The sequence below is a fragment of the Pan troglodytes genome, chromosome 2, assembly GCF_028858775.2.
Source record: "Pan troglodytes isolate AG18354 chromosome 2, NHGRI_mPanTro3-v2.0_pri, whole genome shotgun sequence".
In the NCBI taxonomy this organism is placed as follows: Eukaryota; Metazoa; Chordata; class Mammalia; order Primates; family Hominidae; genus Pan; species Pan troglodytes.
Genome location: NC_086015.1, coordinates 190416318 through 190440179, shown reverse-complemented (window position 1 = coordinate 190440179; position 23862 = coordinate 190416318). Strand labels below are relative to the sequence as shown.

The 23862-nt window shown below is 44.8% G+C and overlaps 1 protein-coding gene across 13 annotated transcripts in view; it reads left to right on the top strand.

The window, feature by feature from the left end:
• Positions 1-23862, top strand: part of MASP1 (MBL associated serine protease 1) — a 74430-nt gene that overhangs the window by 27990 nt on the left and 22578 nt on the right. For 11 of the 13 annotated variants that reach the window (XM_516941.7, XM_063807415.1, XM_054681314.2 and 8 more), the window contains 8 exons: positions 1241-1418; positions 3089-3220; positions 7099-7295; positions 10644-10791; positions 12206-12324; positions 13625-13703; positions 20334-20471; positions 22415-22489. In XM_516941.7, coding sequence (XP_516941.3) covers positions 1241-1418; positions 3089-3220; positions 7099-7295; positions 10644-10791; positions 12206-12324; positions 13625-13703; positions 20334-20471; positions 22415-22489 — 1066 coding nt within the window. Of the gene's footprint in view, positions 1-1240; positions 1419-3088; positions 3221-7098; positions 7296-10643; positions 10792-12205; positions 12325-13624; positions 13704-16568; positions 17598-20333; positions 20472-22414; positions 22490-23862 lie in introns of those variants that run through there. The other 2 variants (XM_063807417.1, XM_054681317.2) reach the window with 1 other exon arrangement.

The window sequence follows — 23862 nt, the reverse complement described above, 5'->3', positions numbered from 1 at the left end:
AGGTTGCAAACACAAATACAACTTAAAAGAATTGGATTAGGTATAAGATAATCGAATAGATACGTCAAGAATTTATACTCAAATAAATATACCAACTAGCTATCATACGAAGCTTCCCAAACTCCTGTCTCACATAAAATCAGCTTTAAGCCACCAGTTTAGGATCTCTGCTTGGATCTCTGAATTCGCACAGGGCCTCTGGCTCTTCCAAAGAGGGGAATTCTTTTAGCAAACAGGCATGTTTTTTGCATCTAAGTCTTAACACAAACATGTACACACAGAGATAGACACTCAAACTATTTTTGGGTGATTCCAATAAATAGTTTCTGTATTAAGACTGCCTATTAAACATTAGTTTTCATTACATGACTTTCCTGCTTAAAAGTTTTCAGTGTCTTCCACTTACTCACAGAATTAATGGCATTCAAGGTCAACCATAATTTTCTTTCCATGTATCCTTCCAAGTACATCTCCTCCTACAATCCCCACAGACTCCCTGGCTACTCACTGTTCACAGAATGGGGCTTGTACTTTTAGTTCTTGTAAACAAATGTTTATTGGATAACTATTATGTGCCAGGTCCTGTTCCATGCACTGAAGACACATCTATAAAGAAAATAAAGTCCTTCTCTCCTGTAGCTTATATTCTAATGTGGATTGTTTGCCTGCTTTGAGTGCATATGCAGGGCTTCTGCTTGTGTGAAAGCATTTGTCACACTGTGTAACACCTGCCTGTGTCTGTGTTCCTCAATCTCAACACTGCTATTGTGTGCACAGCACTGTGTCTGACTATCTCTCATCACCTCCATCTCATGCTTTGCTCGGCAGTAGGCACACACTGGATACTCAATGAATGACTTGTATTGTGTATACAGTTTCCATTCTTTGGAAATGTGGTAAGTTCCTGTTGTGCAGAGAATCTGTCTGCGAGGTTATCTAACTTTTTAAAACTTTCATATTGAGTTATTTTTAATAAATAAGCTGCTTGGTTATTGACAGGAACAACAAATATCAAGCTACTTCTAATGGAGCTGAATAAGATGAATGAAACTGATCAGATGTCCACATTGAATTAACCTGTAATGCATCTTTTCTCAAGAATCCTTAACCTCCTTTCTTTGGGTTTCTCAGGCTGACTAGCCTACTCTTGGGTGGCCCCTTCCTTTTTCTTTCTAAAGATAAGGAAAGAAGCCTAGCTGGGAGACTGCTCATCTTGTTCCCTTTCTCTTTGACCTCAAAGGTAGAAACTGAGGACCAGGTGCTGGCAACCTTCTGTGGCAGGGAGACCACAGACACAGAGCAGACTCCCGGCCAGGAGGTGGTCCTCTCCCCTGGCTCCTTCATGTCCATCACTTTCCGGTCAGATTTCTCCAATGAGGAGCGTTTCACAGGCTTTGATGCCCACTACATGGCTGTGGGTAAGTTGGAGAACTGACTCATCCTCAGGTCTCTCTCTCTCTCTCCGAAGATGAAAACTGCCTTGTGACCTCTCCTTTACGATGGAAATCTGTGTGTGCACCACATAGATTTTACCATTAATGTCTTACTGCATTTGCTCTATCACGTATCTATCCATCTATCTACCCTCTATCCATCCAGCAATTCATCTTTTACAAAGTGTTTTAACGTAAATTGCAGACATCAGTATACTTCTTCCTAAATAATTCAGCATGCATATTATTTTGCTAGAGTTTCATATTTGTTCACAGCATTTTTTCTTTTTGTGTAAAATTGACATAAAATGAAATATACATATCTCATGTATACATTTGTTGAATTTTGAAAAATCTGTATTTGTGTGTAACCCAAACCTCTAACAAGACACTGAACTTTACCACCAGCCCAGAGGGTTCCTTTGTGTCCCTGCCCAGTCAATCTCTGCTCCCACTTCCCTTAGAGGAAACAACTGTTTTGATTTTTTTTCTGCTGTAGATTAGTTCTTGCCTCTTCTAAAACTTCATTTAAATGAAAACATACAGAATATATTTTGGGGGTGAGGATTCTTTTACTCAGCATAATGTTTTTGAAGTTAATTCATGTGTCGCATGCATCAGTAATTTGCTCCTTTTTCCAGCAGAGTAATTTTCCATTGTATGAATATACTAAAGTATGTTTACTCATTCTCTCATTGATGGCTACTTGGAATTTCCCCATTTTTTGGATCTCACTAACAAAGTTTTTATGAGCCTTCTTGTGCAAGTCTTCTTGCAAACATATGTTTTCAATTCTATTGAGTAAATATGTAAGAGAAGAATTGCTGGGTCATAGGATAGGTATATGTTTAGCTTTATGAGACATTGCCAGACCTTTTCCAAAGCAAATGTAACATTTTTTATCTGTCCACCAATGTATGAGAGTTCTGGCTGCTCCACATCTAAACCAACATTAGATGTTGTCAATTTTTAAAAATTTTAATCACTCTGGTGGGTATGTAGTGGTACCTCATTGTGGTTTAAACTGCATTCCCTTAATGACTAGCAATGTTGAACATCTTTTCATGTGCTTGTTGGCCATTGGTTTATCCCTTTTGGGGAAATGTACATTCAAATGCCTAGGACAGGGCTTGACCCACATTAGGGGCAGAAAGAAAGAAAGAGGTAGCATGAGGTAGAAGTTAAGAGCACAAGCTCTGTACCCAGCTTGTCTGTATTTAAATCCTGGGTCTGCCACTTATTATCTGTGTGATTCTAAGTTTGTTAATGCCTCTATGTCGCCATTTCATCCTCCATAAATGTGACTAGTAACAGAACGCATAGTAACAAATGTGTAATTCTTCCTGAAGTTGTTGTCCCACACACAGTTATTATTATAACTGTTAGAGGATAGTGGTCCCACCAGAAGTCAAGTTACCTGGGTTTGAACCTGGCTTTTTGTGACCTTGGGTAAGTTGCCTAACCTCTCTGAGTTCCAGTTTCCTAGTCTGTAAAGTGAAGATAATGGCTACCTCTGGGCTGTATGAGAGGATTAAATGAGAGAACGCATGAATCTCCTAACATAGTGAGTGGCCCATATCAAGTGCTCTATAAATGTTGGCTGTAGTCTTCATCATCATGCATGTATTGATGGAGAGGCTTTACCTGCCCTACAGATGTGGACGAGTGCAAGGAGAGGGAGGACGAGGAGCTGTCCTGTGACCACTACTGCCACAACTACATTGGCGGCTACTACTGCTCCTGCCGCTTCGGCTACATCCTCCACACAGACAACAGGACCTGCCGAGGTAGAGCCTACCAATGATTGTATGCATTGCCCTTATAGGCCACATCCTCAATAACATTAGATGAGGCTCAGAGAAAGACAGATATGCAATAGGAACAAGTAAAAATGAAGTCAATGATGCACCTCAGACACCACATGGATGAAGATGCAGAAATGCCCACCCAGCCTGGAAACCTGATCTTGGGTTCCCAAAGGAGAGAAGCTCTAGACTATTTGGCCATCTTTCTTTCTGGGGCAGCATTTTTTGCTATACAGGTTGCTGTCTCCTATCCTATTGTAGGCAATTGGTCTGGTCAAGTTAGGGGAAAACTTGGGTTTCCCAGTTCTTTCTCTTTGAGCCACGAATTATGCTTTACCCAGCAACTCCTTTTCTCTTCTTTTCCATGGCCCCTAAGTTCCTCTACAATAGAAAGACCTCAGTCCAAAGCAAAGAAGTGAGAGAGGAAAGAGGCAAACAGAAACAGCCAGAAAACTTCCCATTCCTTCTATCTATCTTTGTTTTCATCTATCATCAACGTACCTACTATGCTATAGTCTCGTGCTTAGGGAGGGATGGAGAAATGGAAGGGTTTAGCCACTTTCTAGGAGGAGCTCTTGGGCTAGTGGGGTAATGGGCATGTAAGCAAATGGTGAAGTGTCTTATGGTCTCCATTTTAACATTAATGTTTCCATTACATTTATGTAATGGAAGTATGGACATAGCACAATCAGACCTGTGCAGGCAAACACTTCCCAGAGTTGTGACCCTTGACAGAGATGAAAGAATAAAGACAAGAAGGGCCTTCCAGGCAGAGAGAAGAGCTTCTGCAAACAGTCAGAGGTGTGATAGAACTTGGAATGTTTCAGGGAACAGTCAATAGATTAGTGTGGTCCAGGATAAGCATCTGTGCTTGAAATCTCACTTGGAAGCTGAGTGAGGGATCACTGGGGGAGCGCAAGTCTGGAGACAAAAGTTTTTTTCTTCCTCCTTCAAAACCTGCTATTTGCTTCTGAATAAAACCCTATATAACACATCAGTATAAAGCAATCCAAAACCAAAAGAACAGGCACGTGCAGGATTTTTCTTAAAGAGTGTATATTTTCTATTTTTTTATTCGGTTAAGTTCTTCTTGAGTATCTACTATGTGTTCAGTACAGTCAGGGCCAAGAATGCTTAGGGCAGAGCAAGGTTTCTCACTCATTTTCTTCATTTTCACCCTTCACCAGAAGCTTTTTTAAATATAATTTTCCTAAGGCCCCCACCATGAAATTTTAATATCACAGATAGACTATATATCTGTTTATGTACTGTATGTCCATCTGTGTATTGTGCATTTAAAAAGTAAGACCTTCCCCACCAAGAAGGAATTTTAGCTTTCTTGAGGGCAAGATCGCCCCCATGAGAATGCTTGGGGTAAAAAATGAAAACAGTCAGGAACTCAGGAGACTTCCATCTTCACCTTGTCCTGCAGCTCATAGCTGTGAAACTTTCAGATAGTCAAGACCCCTTTTTCAGAACCACAGTTTTCTCATTTGCAAATAAGCAGAATGAACAAGGGCGTAGAAACATTGACATCCCAGATCTAGGATGAACTGGCCCAAGAGTAAAGACTTAGTGACACATAAATGTTCCTTAGCAGGGCTAAAGTCACGTCTAGGTTCCCAGGACAGTGGATTCTCGCGTGCAGTAAATGCAGTGGGGAACGAAGCAGAATTCCTGCACTCACAGAACTTACAGTCTACTGGGAGCAAGAAAATCAATATAGGGAGCTGTTAAAAGAAAAACTTCAGACAAATTCAATTTAACAGAGTTTAACTGAGCAAAGAACAATTTGAGAATCCTCCCCTGCACCCACCCTACCACCACCAGAATATGTTCAGAGCAACTCCAGGGTTGCTCATGCTGGATAATATTTATGGGAAGTAGAAGGAAAGTGATGGACAGCAAATGGAAGTCAGGTACAGAAACAGCCAAATTACTTACAGCTTGGTATTTGCCTTGTTTGAATGTAGTTTGAACAGATGGCCACCCGTGACTGGCCAAAACTCTGTGATTGGTACTGTTAACTTAAAAATCAAGATTACAAATCTGTAAGTTTAGAAAAAGAGAGGAGATTTTATTCCTTATGAAGGGTTACAGCAGGTGGCTGTCCTCATAGTCTGGGAAGCACCGCCTCCAGCCAAGACCAGAGACAGGCACTTAAAAGGAGGAGGGGTTGAGATAGGAGCTTTGTGCTGAACAGGTTGGCTAAACATACATATTCAACAGGTTATAGGAGGAGCTGTGAATATTCATAAGAGTGGTCCTGACACATGCATATTGAACAAATATGTATGCAACATATGACCCATGATCACTTTGGGATGGAGACTTCACATTAAATGTGTTACAGTTAGGGTCTAAACGTCTTTTCAGGATGGGAGACATTCAGGTGTGCAGCCTCTGTAAACTGGCGAGAACCAGGCCATGGTCAGAAGTCTCTTATCAAAAGAAAGTGACTGAAATCGATGTCTTGTCCATTCAAAGCTATAGTTATGGCTGGTGGAACAGGGTGGGGATCAGACAGTCAGCATCTGGTAGAGCTGAAAATTGTTTTCATATCACTTACCACAAGGCCAGTACTTGTTCAGCTGCTGGAGAAAAAGAAAAACTTTGTAGCATCGTTAGAACATAGTTTATGCTTTCAGTGTAGGGATGCGTGACTTAACCCTTGCCTGGCATGGCCTTAGTTCCTTCATCATTTATAATTTGGTATTTTATTTCCACGAGGAGTCTGTTTTCTTACTCTCGTGATCTCTATTTAACATTAATGTTGGTCAGTTGTTGTGTCCAAACTGCAGAGAAAAGCGGATACAGAAGGAGTGTCTAACCTACCACTCCATCATGGCCAGGAATTCCGTTTTAAGGTTTTTCTGGAGATCCTTTGCCACAGGGGGCCCATTAGGTCAGTGGAGGGCTTAGGATTTTATTTTTAGTTTACAGTAAGAGAGTAGATTACAGTCTACTTAAAAATCCAGTTAGGTTGCAGTTCACCATGTATGCAGAACCATTCAGGCTGAATTTAAAATATGTAAGGAGGCCGGGCGAGGTGGCTCACACCTGTAATCTCAGCACTTTGGGAGGCCAAGGCAGGCAGATGGCTTGAGTCTAGGAATTTGAGATCAGCCTAGGCAACATAGCAAGACCCCATCTCTACAAAAACTTCAAAAATCTGCCAGGTGTTGTAGCACGTGCCTGTCGTCCCAGCTATTCAGGAGGCTGAGGTGGGAGGATCACTGGGAGAAGGTGGAGGTGGAGGCGGAGGCGAAGGTTGCAGTGGGCTGAGATGGCACCACTGCACTCCAACCTAGGTGACATAGTAAAGTTCTCTCTCAATAAAATAAAATAAAATAAATTAAAATAAGTAAGAAGGAAGCGTAAGGCTACATTTAGTTGAACAGAGTGAATAGCACTATAAAGAAAAACAAAACAAAGACAGGGGTTAGACAGTGAGGGTGTGTGTCAAGGGCCTGTAGGAGATGAGGGATCTCCTGAAGTTCTGGGTACAGGGAGGACATGATCACAGAGGTCCAGGCATCCCCCTGACCACTCCATCTCAAAACCCTTCCCTCTCAGATCCCTCTCCCTGACCCCCATACCAGAGGATCTGATGAGAAGGATCTTCACACAGGGTAAACAGCCCTGGACAGACAATTAGAAAATCTGTGCTTGAATCTCAGCTCAGTAAATTACTAGACATGCGACCTTGAGCTTCATTTTTCCCATCTGTAAAATGGAGATGCCGATACCTTCCCTGTCTACTGCTTGGGACCATTGGGAAAATCATATACTAACAGATAAGCCAGGCTTGCTATGACTGTGGTTGCGATGCGCCATTTTCTCTATTATGTTTCCAACAGTGGAGTGCAGTGACAACCTCTTCACTCAAAGGACTGGGGTGATCACCAGCCCTGACTTCCCAAACCCTTACCCCAAGAGCTCTGAATGCCTCTATACCATCGAGCTGGAGGAGGGTTTCATGGTCAACCTGCAGTTTGAGGACATATTTGACATTGAGGACCATCCTGAGGTGCCCTGCCCCTATGACTACATCAAGGTGAGCCTGCAATGAACACTTGTCCTGGAGATGCTGGAAAATCTTGGCTGAGTTGGGAAAATTGATATTGCGGAACCTTCACCTTCTTCTCCCAGGATAGAGAGCCTAGCAGCTAGTTCCTCAAAAAGGCATTATTTAAAATAATATCTACCATCTTAGTTAGATCTATGCCAGGAATCTCTGATCTGAAATGACCCCACTGGCCACTAGGGTGGCTTGAGGAGGAGAGTCGTGAATCTGCATTTTAGAAAGGTCTCTGGCGGGCACGCCCAGCCTCATGAGCACGCCTCCCATGCCGTCACACAGGGCCCTGTGCACAGAAGGGCCTCATGCTTGGTTTAATAAACATATGAAACTATTTTTCTTCTGTTTATTTTTTTAACCTACTACCAAGGCAAAGAAGAATGTATGAAAATTTTAATTTGTTTTAAATAAGGGTCCCCGTATTTTCATTTTGCCCCAGACCTCACAAATTATGCTGCTGGGCCCACTTGCGGGAAGAGGCTATGTCAAAGGCAAATAAAGACGGAACAAATACCACAGGCAAATAACTACTCAACTTGTGGTTATTTCAATATTATAATTAAGAAGGAATGGCAGCCTGAATTTGAGCCATGGCTGGGATAATGGGGGAGATATTTTCGAGATATGTGGAAAGTAAAACCAGCAATTCTTATAGAGTGATCAGCCAAGACATCCAAGTAGAGCTGAATATTAGGGTCTAGCTCAGAAGAGACCCTGAGCTGGGGATAAAGATGGGTGCCATGAAATGTTTAAAGAGGTGCTGATTTAAACTGTGGAAATGGCGGGATGTCCTAGAAAAAAAAAATGGAAGCTAGAACATAATAGATTATGAGACCTAGATGGAGGAAGAGGAACCCACAAAAGAGGTCAGAAAGAGCCAGAAAATGAGACTGCCCAGGAGAAAGCTGTCAACAGTGAGAGAGGCAGAAAAGCCTGAGAGGACACAGAAGAAAACTCTAGAACTTAGAGCCTGGGCTGTCCCCTACTTGTGTACAGAGGCTAAGAGGCAGCTTGACTGGAGGGGGTTAGCAGGAAGCATAGGCCACCGGTTTTCTGTTTTGCTGTGTTAGCAAACTACCACAAACATAACAGCTTAAAACAATGCCAATTTCTTATCCCAGCATTGTGTCGGTCAGAAGTCCCAGTGAGCACAATGGGGTTCTTTGTTCAGGGTCTCATGAAACTGAAATCAAGGTGTCAGCTGATGGAGCTCTTATCTAGAGGCTCTGGAGAAGAATCAACTTCCAAGATCATTTAAGTTGTTGGCAGAATTCAGTTCCTTGCAGATGTAAGACTAAAATCCCCTTCTTCTTCCTGGCTGTCAGCCAGTGGTGGCTCTCAGCTCTAGAAGTTGCGCTCAGATACTTTTACATTGGCCCCTGCCATCAGAGACAGTCCCTTCCATCAAATTCCTATTACACTTCAAATCTCCCTGACTTCTGCTGCTACTACCAGCAGGAGGAAACTGTGTTGAATGGGCTCGTGTGATTGGGTTAGGCCCATCCAGATAATCTCCCTCACTTTAGGTCAACCAATGAATAACTTCAATACATCTGCAAAATCCCTTTTGCCATTTAACATAACATCATCACAAAGTAACACTAGGGGTGAAGGTCAGGAGGACCACCCTAGAATTCTGCCTGCCATGGTGTCCCAGAAGCTACACATGGGAGCCTCACCCAAGCACACAACCTCTTGGGGCTTCATTTGTTTCCCCTCTCCTCAATAAGGACAGGACAAAGATGTCACCTGGGATTGCAGAAGTCACCAAATGATAGATAAGGAGTCATGGCCCTCAAAGATGGGGAAAAAAACAGGTTAAAGACATGGAAAAGAACCAGGACTGAGAGGTGGGGAATCCGGATCAGATAATAGAGCCTATTGCCTTCTCTCCCCGACTGCCCCCAACCTCCTGCAAACTCATCACCTCCCTCCTGCTCAGCTGCAAAACTTCCCAACTGTTTTTTGTTTTGTTTTGTTTTTTTGCTTCCACTCTTGCCCTACACAATCTATTCTCCCATAGCATTGAGGGTGATCTTTATAAAAGCTAGATTCGATTGAGTTTGCACTTGAAATTAAACCTAAATCTCTCAACACAAAGTGGCGTTTGTCTGTTTTCCAACCTCATGCCACAGCACTCCCACTGCCCCAGCCTGGCTTCCTGCCTGTTCCTAACACTAGGCAAGCTCTTTCCCACCCTTGGCTTTGATCTTTACATATGCAGTTTTCTCTCCCTATAAAGTGTTCTTCTCTTCTCTTCAAATAGGCTCATACTCATCCTACATATCTCAGATCCCCAATGCTACCTCAGAGAAAGGCCTTCCTTGATTACCTAAAGTTATTATCTATTATATTACCATTATAGGAATGATTACTTCTATAGGTTACATAGATTTTACATCAATTATAAACATACAGCATATATTTCTTTTGTATATGTATATCATCTTGATTATTTTTATAACCCTTATGACAGCCTACAATTATTTTGTTTATTATTTCTTATTAGTCCCCCCCAACTAGACTGCAGGTTCTTTGACAGCAGAGATCATCTCTGCTTTATGCACCAGACAGCACTCTGCCCTTCTCTGAGCCACAATACGTTCATCTTTAAGCAGAGGATTTTTTTTTTAATTTTACTTTAAGTACTGGGATACATGTGCAGAACATGCAGGTTTGTTACATAGGTATACATGTGCCACGGTGGTTTGCTGCACCCATCAACCCATCACCTAGGTTTTAAGCTCCACATGCATTAGGTACTTGTCCTAATGCACTCCCTCCCCTTGCCCCGCCACCCCCTGACAGGCCCTGGTGTGTGATCTTCCCCTCCCTGTGTCCATGTGTTCTCATTTTTCAACTCCCACTTATGAGTGAGAACATGTGGTGTTTGGTTTTCTGTTCCTGTGTTAGTTTGCTGAGAATGATGACTTCCGTCTTCATCCATGTCCCTGCAAAGGACATGAACTCATCCTTTTGTATGGCTGCATAGTATTCCACAGTGTATATGTGCCACATCAATGCCAGTCTATCATTGATGGGCATTTGAGTTGGTTCTACACCTTCGCTATTGTAAATAGTTAAGTAGAGGATTATTAACCTGCCTTGTCCACTTCAAGAGCCATTGTAAATTATAAAAGAGAGAATGAAGATGAAACCATTTGGTGAATGGTAAGGCTCACTAAAAACCTAAGTGAATACCAAGGGTTCATATGGAAGCTTCCAGAAAACCCAGAGTGCAGTGGAGAGGTGTTACCTGCAGTGGCCATTTTGGCTGCTCAGATGGAACCCTCTATTTCTCTCTCTCTCTCTCATATTTTGCAGATCAAAGTTGGTCCAAAAGTTTTGGGGCCTTTCTGTGGAGAGAAAGCCCCAGAACCCATCAGCACCCAGAGCCACAGTGTCCTGATCCTGTTCCATAGTGACAACTCGGGAGAGAACCGGGGCTGGAGGCTCTCATACAGGGCTGCAGGTAACCTCTTCCCTCCCAGGTCACACTGAGCTGCTGTGCTTAGCCCTTGCAGAGGCAGTGGCTGAGGGAGGAGGTGTGCAGGCTTGGATCTCCTCTGGAGACCTGATGGGACTCCCAGTTGAGCAGCTGGGGACCAAGGCATCTCCTGATTTAGTTTTCCATCTATAAAATGGGGGCAAGGGCAACAATAATGTTGGGTGGACTAGACTGATGGTTTTCAAAACATGTACTTCAGTATCACATAGAGAGATTAAAGAAAAAGAAATCTTGTTTCCTGAACTCTACCCCTCACACAGTGATTCAGTAGACTTGAGGAGGGCCTTTTCAGCTCCAGCCTTCTCCAAGTCTAGGGCTAGAATTTGGGTATGGGTTTCTAGCCCAGAATGTTTCATTATGGTGCTTTGCCTCCTTGTGGGCCCCCCATCGGCAAAGCCCATGGGTCTCATGCCCCCATCCCCCAAGTCAGCCAGTCTTGGCCCAAACCTTGATCGAGCCATTTAACCTGCAGTAACTGGTCTGTAGGAACCCAAGGAAGGAGAGGGTGAACATCAGTGACAAAAGATTGCAGCTGGGCATGACTAATCTAGTTCATAAACTAAAACTCTGGCCCTGCCTGCATTATCACATACACTGCTCAGATGCAGGAGAGTAGAGAAGATCTTAACAAAGGAGAGTTTGTCTCAGAAAAAGTGTCAGGGATAGGCCCAGGCCTGAAGAGCCTGTCAGATTTAGCCTTTCAAGGAGAGGACTCAGAGGCATATGATCACAGTCTTTCTAATGCTTTGAAGAAGGGCCTCGGGAAGAAAGAGCAATTTGGGTCATCCTTGGTGGCCCAAGAGGACAAATGAGTAAAAATTACAGGGGCGCAAATTTCAGTTAAGTAGGAATGCAGTGTTCATGTAATCAGCAGAGTCCGTGCCTGAAAGGTACAGGTTAGGGAGGCATTGAGCTCCCTGTCACTGTGTCCCTGAGCTGCCATGCTTAGCCCTCCCAGGGGTGGTGGCTGAGGGAGGAAAGATGCAGGTAGTGGCTGAGGGAGGAGGGATGCAGGTTTGGACCTGGTGGGGCTCCTAGCTGAGCAGTCTGTTTGGCATCTACTGCGGAGGATATTTTAAGAGAAGCATCAGACAAGGATTGGATTTAATGACATTTAACATTCCTCCCAACCTGTGTTTTAATGAAATCATCTGGTCAACCATTTCATTCTACAAGTAAGGACATGGTGGTCCAAGTTGGAAACTGCCCTATTCACGGTTCCAGAATTAGTCTCTTGCAGGGCTTGGAAGATCCATGCCTCCAATACCCAGTTCCATGTTTTATTCACCTTCATCAGGCCTTGCTTTCTAGGGACTGGCCCTTTAAGGTCAGAATTCTCATTTTCTCACCTGCTGTTCTTTCATTTGCTCCTCACCAGGAAATGAGTGCCCAGAGCTACAGCCTCCTGTCCATGGGAAAATCGAGCCCTCCCAAGCCAAGTATTTCTTCAAAGACCAAGTGCTCGTCAGCTGTGACACAGGCTACAAAGTGCTGAAGGTGCAGAGCCTTGCCTGGGAAAGGGGAGTGACCAGGCCACAGAAACTCTCCAAACCTGCCCCTCCCCAGGGCAGATGGGCTGCCAGAACTTGTCATAGTTCCAGCACAGAATTTCCTAGCTGCCCATCAACTTCTCAAATGCTCCAGAAATTCCAAAGCATGTGTCCCAGGCGGTCTCACACTCTGAAAGTGGCACAAAAGTTTGTTTGTTTGTTTTAATCAGAGCATGAGCTGGTTTGAATTTTTAAAATATGGATCCATACAGCTCTATAATCAAGGCTGAGAACTGTAACAAAGTTCGTCAGGCTTATAGAGGGGAGTGGAGTGGGATACCAGGAAAGGAAGTAAACAGTTTAAAAGTAGCAAATGGGGCTGAGCATGGTGGCTCATGCCTGTAATCCCAGCACTTTGGGAGGCCCAGGCGGGTGGATCACCTGATCTCAGGAGTTTGAGACCAGCCTGGCAAATATGGCAAAACCCTATCTCTACTAAATAATACAAAAAATAGCCAGGTGTGGTGGCGGGCGCCTGTAATCCCCGCTACTCGGGAGGCTGAGGCAGGAGAATCACTTGAATCCAGGAGGCAGAGGTTGCAGTGAGCTGAGATCATGCCTTTGCACTCCAGCCTGGGTGACAAGAGCAAAACTCCATCTCAAAAAATAAAAAAAGGAACAGATGGGTTCCCCTCACTCTCCCACCCCCAGAAGCAGTAGTTCTAGGAATCACATGGTTCGCTTTAAAAAAATCACCTCCCAGCTCTCACTTGAGATCAGTTAAAGCAGACTCTTTGGGGCTGGGACCAGTGATTGGTGCAGCCAAGCTAGAGGACCATCGCTTTCAAGGAATGGTTCTCAAAGAGGGGTGTTCAGTTTCAGCATCACCGGGAACTTGTTAGAAATGCAAATGCTTGGGTAGGCCAGCCTCACTGAATCAGAAACTCTGGGGAAGAAGCCCAGCAGCCTGTGTTTTAACAAGCCCTCTAGGAGATGCTGACCACTTGCCCTGGTTTGAGAAGCACTGCTCTGAAAAAGGAGTCAATGCTTACCGTTTTCCCTTCAGAGATAGTTGCCCAAACCCCTTCTTGCACACAGCCCTTGCCCCTCTCCAGAGTATGAAAAGGAGGTATGAATTCAGCGTGTATCTTTCCCCTACCTTCAAGCTCACCCTTGGAAGCCCATGGGTGGAAAATCTCAGTCGAGATCAAGACACGTGTGGAGCTTGAGTTGGTTTTGCTAGGAAAAAACCCCTGACACCACCCCCACCTCCTTCTTCCCACTCCCTTCTTCCTGTCTCTTCCCAGGATAATGTGGAGATGGACACATTCCAGATTGAGTGTCTGAAAGATGGGACGTGGAGTAACAAGATTCCCACCTGTAAAAGTAAGAAAGCCTAATGGGTTGTTATAAAGATACTGAGCTCCCCAGCACTGGCGGGATCCGAGCAGAGCATGCAAGGGTGAAAGCTTGGCAGGAGCACTCTAAGGGGGATGGGAGCAGGAATTTAACAGACACACAAGGGTTGGGAAAAAAAAGAGTATCAGTGCCCCTTTTGGCAATAAGATGTTTGAATCCCAAAAGAAACTTCTTGTGGGCCCAGTACTTTGTTAAATACCAATTTTACTTCAGCCCACGGATGGGTTGCCAGACTTACTAAAGGAATAGCATGTGTCCAGGTTCAAAACCAGCTTTGGCAATTGCTAATTCAGGAAACTAGTTTGGTGCTGGTGCCCAGAGCTGAGTGACCTTGCTAGTCTTCACATGGCCATCAGCCATATCCCCTTCATCTTCTGAGACAGCTCATGATTTAGGGCTGTGCAGGAAAGGCTGTGGGATCAGCACAGTGGGCCTGCATGAAGCAGAGGATACAGCTCTTCACTGGCTCCTGGGACCCAGAGTTCTTGCCTTGGCTCTGCCCCTAACCAACTCTGTGACTGTGAATAAGACCCTTCGCCTCAACTATAAAATAAGGAGTTTGGACTAGCTTTATATTTTAGAATATGTGCCAATGGTTTTAAAATGATATAGTCTATATAAATCATCTACTGAGCTTTGTAAAAATACAGGCTTCCAACCCCTTCACCTCACCACCACCCCCTGCAACCACCCCTCAACACCCAGGTGATTTCAATGAAAGACTTATAAGGACCACAGTTTTAGAAACTTATTATGGCCAACATTGATGAGAGGAGGCACAGTGACAGAAATAGTCAGGGAAGGAAGGGAGAGAGAAGGGAGAATTTGCTTTACAATGGATTGGTGAGGTCAAGAATTAGAGCCTGGCATGGTGGCTCACGCTGGTAATCCCAGCACTTTGGGAGGCAGAGGCAGGTGGATCACTTGAGTTCCGGAGTTCGAGACCAGCCTGGCCAACATGGTGAAACTCAGTCTCTACTAAAAATACAAAAATTAGCCAGGCGTGGTGGCACACGCCTGTAATCCCAGCTACTCGGGAGGCTGAGGCAGGAGAATTGCTGGAACCCAGGAGGCGGAGATTGCAGTGAGCCGAGATCGTGCCACTGCACTCCAGCCTGGGTGACAGAGCAAGACTCCGTCTCAAAAAACAACAAACAAACAAACAAAAAAAACCAAATTAGAGTTGGTCCCACCCGTCTTCCTTTCATGACTTTTCATGCAAACTGGAGCGCTATCCTCTTCCCTTTCTCCTACATGGCCTTGATTCAGCAGGCAGACAAATCTCCTGCCATTGTCCCAAGGGGGACATTCCCTTAACGCAAATCCCAGGAAGAACTTTGAAGTAAAATACGCTTGTTCTTTTCCTTTTCATATGATGAAATTTTTCCTTTTCATATGATGTAGCTGGAGTCAGAGCCTAGCATGGGGAAGGAGGGGGCATTTTATGACTTTAACAAAATGTTTCAAAAAATGTTGACTGGATGCCTGCACAGAGTTCCATAGGGAAGTCAGACGGAAAAGACAAGGTCCGGGCATGGCGGAACTCAAGTGGTGGTGGCCACAGCCACCACCTCCTCCAATCCGAGGCTCAAGGTGCAGTGCTGTGACTGGGTTCTAAGCAAAGCACTCTGCAGAACAAAGCAAGGGCCGTGTTGAAGGAGAAGGTAAAGGAGGATATGGGGTGTCCTGGATAGAATCAGGCTTTGGAATTAGGAAGTTCTAGATACAAATGCAGACTCTACAAGCTGAGAGTCCCTCTCAGCTGTAATCAGTGTATTCAGACTCTTTGGCCTCAGTTTCCTGCCCTCAAGATTGCTGTGGGGATTAACTGGGTTAATATACATACCATACCCATGGAGGGCCAGAAACATGCAAAAGATAAACGGACTCCTCCTGCCCCAACCCAATCCCCTCACTAGGAAGTGGTTTCATTTCTCTCATTCACATTTTTGGAAAGTAGGAAACATTAATAATTTTTCCCTGACTTACATTAGCATACAACAGAACACCCTGTCATTTTGTAGTAAAGAGAAACTGTTTCCCTGATATGACCCTATTCTCCCAAAATAGGCTGGATTAAGACTATTAGAATTCCCATTCAGTCATACCCAGCATCTTTGCTCACTCTGTAGGTATTTATTGAGCATCTCTCTGTACCAGGCACTGTGCTAGGTCCTAGGGGAGAGGCAAGGACAGGACTGAGGAGTCGAGAGTCCCCAGGCTTCTGGGGCTTACAAGTTCTATGTTTCTTAAAATTCGCTGATTAAAAATTTTAAAAAGATAGGTATCACACCTGAAAGCAGTGGCCCCAGCTCTGTGCCATGGGATATCACAGGTCCTAAACAGTGATAGAGAAAGGGCTGGGGAGTGGCAGCTGGAATCTCTGCTTCCAGACAAGAGGGGTGCACTCTGTGGTAAAGAAGCGTGCACTAGAAAAGAAGCTGGGAATTATGGGTCATTGTTCTGGCCCTGCCTCCACCTTGCCGTGGTGACCCCGGGACAAGCCCTGTTCTACTCTAAATGCTGTCAAGTGAGGGTTTGGACCAGATGCAGGCAAAGCTCCCTCCAGGGGCAGAATTTTATAATCCTCATGAGCCAGGATGTATGACTCTGCAAATTCTCAGAACGATACAAATTCCACAATCCCAAACTGTTCTTCACACTGGCTGTACCTAAACTATGCATTCTTAATCAATTCTGGTGGAGTAATTTCTGTATTTCCTGCATAAACTGTTTCTGCTTTGCTTGCTAATCTCTCTCTCTTTCTCTTCCTCTCTCTGCTTCCTTCCTCTGTATCTCTTGATACCTCTTTGATCTTCACCATGGTGGCAGAAAATGAAATCGATCTGGAGAGCGAACTCAAGTCAGAGCAAGTGACAGAGTGAATGACGGGACCCCACACAATGCAGACATCCAGAAATGGATCACTCCCAAGACCCCTGGGGCCCAGAGCTGCACCACCCCTCCCCACCCAACAACACCCCCGTACCCCTTTCCATGTGGATTAGAATGGGTGCTGAACAACATGATCTCAGCAGTTGAAGCTGCTACGTGTGTGAAAACAAATTCTCCACTTGAGGGTTTGCCCATCATTCAAACACTATTCCAGAAAATAATGAAAAAAAAATCTGGGATTTATTTTAGCACCTCTGAGTGGACTGTACTTTTCTCAACGGAAAAAAAAATGCCCTTGGTCCTTGAGACAAAAGATTTAATATACAACCATGTGGCCTCAGGCTGACCAGATCAAAGTGGTTTCTAATCCATTCTACATGTCAAGTTTAAATGAACCAGACTGCCTGTGACTTTATGAATCTGAAGGTATTACCTGTTGCTGCTTTCTTAACCACCATCAGTAGGTAAAGCAAATAATAACTCACAGAGTGTGGATTTTTGAGAATCTGAATGTTTTCTCATTCACAAAAGTATCCCTTCTACCCCTATCTGGCGCAGGGCTGAAATGTCATCATTAGAGGTTCTGTCTTCTGGGGCTTACAAGTTCTATGTTTCTTAAAATTCGCTGATTAAAATTTTTAAAAAGATAGGATCACACCTGAAAGCAGTGGCCCCAGCGCTGTGCTGTGGGACATCACAGGTCCTAAACAGTGATAGAGAAAGGGCTGGGGAGTGGGAGCTGGAATCTCTGCTTCCGTCTGAACATCTGGGCACACATGTCAGAAAACCTTTGAATTAAATGGACTGCCTGATCTATTTGGTGATGAAATGGCTGTGCAGTGAGGGGAGAACCCTGGGCAGTCTGGAGACTGAGGTGCCATTCTCGGCTAGAGACACCACCCAAAGAAGAGATGAGCTGGCTACTAAAGACAAGTGTCAGTTGAATAAATGTCTTTAAACCTACAACGTATTAACAGCATTCATACTCAGTGACATACAGGGCATCAGAATTTAAGAGGAAGATTTGATATGTACCCAAATAATTGTAATAGCTTTGATGCAGACAACATTAGATATATTCCATCAAAGAAACATGAGTGAAGAGTTCCAGAACAAGGAAGCAGCCCTGCCCAGTTAGAATTAGAAAGGCTTTCAAGAAGAAGGAGTGTTTCATCAAGACTTCAGGGTGGCCAGAGCATGGACACAGGGTGCCCCAGGCAGCAGGGATGGCACCAGCGAGGTCTGGGAGCAGGAGGCAGCAGGGGAGCACACTGAAGGAGCTGGTGTTCGGAGGGTGAGTGCACCAAGGGGAGGAAAGAAGATGAGGCCAGGGAGGGGGCTAGAGCCCAAACCCCCAGGCCTGAGTGCCAGGGTTAGCTGATTGCACATCATTCTCTAGAAAGCCCCCCAGTACAGCAAAGCACACTTGGAACTGCAGGTCAAGAAATGTGTGTCTGGAGAAAAATAAGTGGCAACAAGAAATTACCATGGAGATAGGGTGTTGGGCGGTACCTCCAAGGCAAGGGGAAAGAGAAGGGTGTTTTGATTCCAGAGTGCGGAACTGGCCAGACGGGACTTTAGAGAAAAGGATAAAACCCTTCCTAAAGCAAAGAGCATAGGCCAACGGAGGAAGCAGGGTCTAGTGTGTGCTGATTGTGCCAGACAGAGCTGCTCAAGGCCTCTTGTGAGGGGTTAAGTCACTTCCATGTCCCAGAGAAACATGGCTTTTTCCCTGCCACTGTGGACGTGGGAAGAAAGTGCGCCCCTCCACACTGCCAAGACCCTCTACCTTCCACTATTTATCACCCCCTCTACCTAGTTGTAGGGCCAGCTGTATCAGTGGGCAAAGTTACTTCTCTGAAGTGATGTGAAAGTAGGTCCTCCACCCAGAAAATATCTATCCGCCAGCATCAGCCACATAACAGGCTCCCAGGGGCCCGTCCATCTAGCCACGCTAAAGCCAACCCTGGAATTCCTGAACTAGGCAGTCAGGTGGACCAAAGTTAAGGGAGATGAGTGATACCAATACCTAGGCACCAAGTCAATGGCATTTTCTGAAAAAGGAGGAAAAATCGGCTTTAACAGAAAATAAATTTAAAACTGTTCATGGTATTTAAATAATAAATATTATTGCCTCATTATCCTAGTGTTGAGCTGCACACATTTACCTCACAAAGTAGAAGAGCATCTGTACTTTTGGATGATCAAAACAAATGGAGATGATTTGTCCAGGGTGATTGGACTAGAGGCCAGGACAAAACCAGTTGTCTTGATTGGCCTTCTTAGCGGATAAGAAGTACCTATATTTACTCAACCTCCTTCATCTTTTCCTCCAACCCAGAGGGACTTGAAATTATTTACATTTTGAGTGGACTCTCTAGCTAATCAAAAAGATGAATTTGGAGTCCTAAAGTTAAAATCACAATGTCTAAATGGCACTCAGGGATAAATTACATCTCACTGTTTCCCAAAATGACCAGGTAAAATTCAGGAGGACATGGAACTTTGGAAATTTTACCAGGGCTCTGGAAATTCTGACAGTTGATGTCCACCATTGGCCAGCTAGTACCTAGAATAGGCCATTTAACTGGAAAACAGATCCTTAAGAACCACTAGTTCCATTTACTAAAACAGCCCTGGGTTTGAGGTCAAATCTTGCTCTCACTCTGACAGTAACTTGCTGTATGTCCTTAGACGAGTCAAGTCTCCTCTCCAGGCTCATAGATAAAATAAAGAGGACATTCTAGATTGCCTACTTCAGGTTTCTTTCCAGCTGTGACATTCTATGATTCATCTATGATTCTTCGACTCTGGCATAGGCTGTTATACCTAAGATTAGGATTTCCTTAAGAATGAAAAGATTGACAAATTTGGGTCCAGAGCCTCTGATATGGCCATGAAAAGATGCCCTGACTCTCAGCTGACTCATGCTGGGCTCCATCAGTGCTGACAACTCCCCTAAGACTGAGCTGGACTGGAAAGCTCCCCAAAGACCACCTCTGAGGAGCAGGCATCTTTATTCATGTCCTGTACTGGGAATTATGGCTCAAACATGCAGCCATCAACAATTATAGAAAATGAACAGCGGAAGACTGAAAGCTGATCCACCTCCAACCCTGCCTCCTGTCTTCTATGGCCAAGCAAGCTGCCTGTAGAGAGGCAGCAGGGTGGGGCTGTGTACTCATACAGGAGCTGGGTTTTTTTATTTTTTGTGCCAAACTCAAATGTGAGCACATTAGCTGCTCTTACTCAGCCTAGGATTGGGACTAGAAGAACAAAAGATTATTTAGTTTATGTCAGCTAGAGTTTTCTCACTAAGCCAAGGGTTTCATTCTTGGGCAGAAGAGACAGAGAGGATTGCACAATAAAACTAGAAGTAAAAGAAAGAGGCCCTGGTGGGTAAAAGACTGGAGTCTGCTTAAACCTCAGTAGACCTTCCCCTACCCAAAATTGACACTGGGCAGGTGAGTTGACCACACAGTAGTACCATAATGAATGGAAGAGACCTCAAAAGCAGGACCATGGGTAGCTTCACAGGCTGTACACTGCACACCCCAGGGGTGCCCTTCAGAGGCATTATAACATTGCTTTCTGGAATTGTGTGCAGTGCACAACCTGTACATCTGCATGAGACAGATCCATCAGATAGCCAAAGGAGGATGAGCAAAAGGCAGTTGAGGGGTCTCACTTCTTCTCTCTCAGTTGTAGACTGTAGAGCCCCAGGAGAGCTGGAACACGGGCTGATCACCTTCTCCACAAGGAACAACCTCACCACATACAAGTCTGAGATCAAATACTCCTGTCAGGAGCCCTATTACAAGATGCTCAACAATAACACAGGTAAGCCATCCATGCTAAGCCATCCCACTCCCGTTTCACACTCTCGGGGCCTCAGGGTTGGACTGGGGGCCGAGACAGCTCTGAAAGGAAGAACTGCTCATAAGTGTGTAGAGCCTGATAATGCAAAACGTGTCACTCACACATCTCCTCAGGTTCTCACTTTCCATGAGCTTGTGTTACTGTGTCCATGTGGAGATGCAGAAACAGTCTCAAAACCAAAAAGCAGGCTTTTTTGTTTTTAACTTTAAAGCTAGCACTGATTTACTAATGAGTTGTTGGTGGGAGCGTGAAGGAGTCACACATTGACACAACTAAGAGAAGAAACGAGACCCTAAAGGAAGCCTGGAATCCCCCAAGTTAAACTCCTTCATGTGGTCTGAGGCTCAGTTGGGGTTTCCAAAAAATGGCCAGTATTACTGCTTCACTCAGACTCTGCCTTGGCTTCTGGGTGAGGGCAACATCTCACCAGGCCAGACCCATTCAGCAGGTAAGGGACCTTCCTTCAAAGACCTGTTCCCCTGGTACGGACAGGGGTCCAGGCAGGGTTGGGGAGTGAGGAGTAGATCCTCTGTGTCCCCAGGTAGCCCAGCATATCCCCTGACCACAGCTCAAGCAAAGCCACAGCAGTCCCTGTCCAGGCCTCATCCATGCCACCTGGCGGAGACCCCTGGCTGCCCCAGGGGCTGGGCAGCAGCACACTGGCCAGAGGGTGAAGGACCAGCAATAACCTGTCCATTGGCCACACTGGGGGTTTGGGAGGAACTGGGAGGAGAAGTGCTTAGAGACATAACCTGCCTCTCCCTGACTTGTGGCAGCCCAACACCCGCTCACATGCACTCATAGTCCCTAGCAGAAAAGGAATTCTCAGGGAGAAAGGAGGGCCCATCGGCTCTGCCTCTCTGGCATGCAAGCACTGAGAACATTCTCCTGACTCATCTAAGCCTCCACCTCCTCTTTGTTTTTGTTTCTGTTTTTGTTTTTGTTTTTGAGACAGGGTCTCACTCTGTCACCCAGGCTGGAGTGCAGTGGTGTGATCTCGGCTCACTGCAACCTCCACGTCCTCGGTTCAAGCAATTCTCTCGCCTCAGCCTCCCAAGCAGCTGTGATTACAGAAGCTTGCCGCCATGCCCAGCTAATTTTTGTATTTTTAGTAGAGACCGGCTTTTGCCGTGTTGGTCAGGCTGGTCTCAAACTCCTGACCTCAAGTGATCCGCCCGCCTCGGCCTCCCAAAGTGCTGGGATTACAAGCGTGAGCCACTGCACCTGGCCCCAAGTCCTCATTTTTAAAAGAGGGAAGAGTTACAAAGCTCTTAGAGCTATTTCGAAATGCCAGTGAGATGGTGGCCACAAATGTATGCTTATTAAAGAGTCTGTCAAATGGAGAAGAAAGGAAAGGGCATCTGTGCAACAGGGAGCCATGTGAGCCCAGGTCTTTGTGACAAATGAGGCGGAGGTGCCTTCCAGGACCTGGGCAGCGTGGGGTGGGGAGGGGAGCAGCCCTCAGCCAGGCAGGAGTGGGATTCCCCAGAGCTTTGGACAGACACCATGCTGAAGAGTGTGGTGTTTATTTTTGGGGGTGACAGCAAGCCATTGGTGATTCTGAGCTGAGAAAGGACATGGTCACCTTCCCATTTTAGAAAGATCCTTCATGTTGCAAAGGGAGTTTGATAGAAGGACTAGGATGGTAGCCCTGTGGGTATTTGAAGATATTTGGAGGTTAATTGGTCCCTTTGGAGGATTGTATCCCAGAGAGTACCTGCCACATTCTTCCTCATTCTTCTTAGTACATCTAGGCTCAGAGACAATCGTATCTGAGCCTAGATGACCATTTGGAGGACTTTGTAATAACTCACTTTAGAGAAATTAAATACCCAGATCTATTTTCCATGTGTTACAAATCAACCATTTTCTCCCTCTTCTCCTAACCTCTTTCACTAATCCAGGTATATATACCTGTTCTGCCCAAGGAGTCTGGATGAATAAAGTACTGGGGAGAAGCCTACCCACCTGCCTTCCAGGTACCTCACCCTCCAAATCCTTTGCCTCACGGTTTTCCATCCAAGGCCCTAGGACCCCAGGTTTTCTGGCTGTTAACAGGGAGATGGGGGACAGGGGAGGTGATGCTTTGGTTGCTTTTTAAGAGATGTCTTCAAAAGGTTAAAGGTCAGAGAAGCCTTGCTTCACACCTTCTCAAACCAGCCTGTATTTTCTGCCTGCTCCATCACTCCGAGAGCCCTCCTGTCCCGTCTCTGTGCCCTTGCCACAAGATTTTTCATATAACACAGTTTGCATGTGCATCTGCTGTTGTGCCGGGGAAATTTAAAAAGTGGGCACCCTGTCCTCAAGCACTCACCATGCTATCAAGGAGATGATAACACAAACAACATTATGATAAGACAGAATGACAAATTCTTTCTTCCAAACAGCAACGTAGTCAAGCCTTTCCGATTCCCATGGTTTACTTACTGACTCCACTTTAAAATGGAAAGAAAATTTTGTGGTAACAGGAAGTGTTACTGTGCATACAGATTTTGAGGATATTTGCTTTAGCATTAAAAGTATAGGCCAAGCGTGGTGTCTCATGCCTGTAATCTCAACACTTTGGGAGGCCAAGGCGGGTGGATCATCTGAGGTCAGGAGTTCAAGACCAGCCTGGTCAACACAGTGGAACCCCATCTATACTAAAATAGAAAAAAAAAATTAGCCAGGCGTGGTGGTGTGCATCTGTAATCCCAGCTACTCAGGAGGCTGAGAGAGGAGAATTGCTTGAACCCAGGGGCCAGAGGCTACAGTGAGCTGAGATTGCACCATTGCACTCCAGCCTGGGTGCCAGAGCTAGAATCTGTCTTGAAAAATAAATAAATAAATAAATAAATAAACAAATAAATAGTATGGGTGATTTGCATTGCAATCACATTGTGTAGCTATTCAAGTCGACTTAGAAAAGTGTAGCCCCAAAATGCACACTCTACGGTTAAACAAATAATCCACAAAAAGTTAAATTTAATATTCACAACATAGTAATTTAAATTTTTTTTAAAAAAAGCAAGAATGGCAGTAGTTTAATGATACAATCACTCAAGACAGCATTGAGGAATACTGAAAATTAAATGCCTTGTCTAATTCCATCTGCATGTTTGCACAAACAGCAGGAAATTTGCAATATGGTTAAGCATTGGGTGATATTTGTATTTTGCTGAATGAGAGTGTTGGGTAAACTGACATAGTGTATTATATTAATGGTACATTTCAGTAACCCTACAGTATACAGTATAAAGTAGGTATACTAGTACACGGTTGGTATATTAGTCTGTTCTCACACTGCTGATAAAGACATAATCCAAGACTGGGTAATTTACACAGAAAAAGAGGTTATTGGATTCACAGTTCC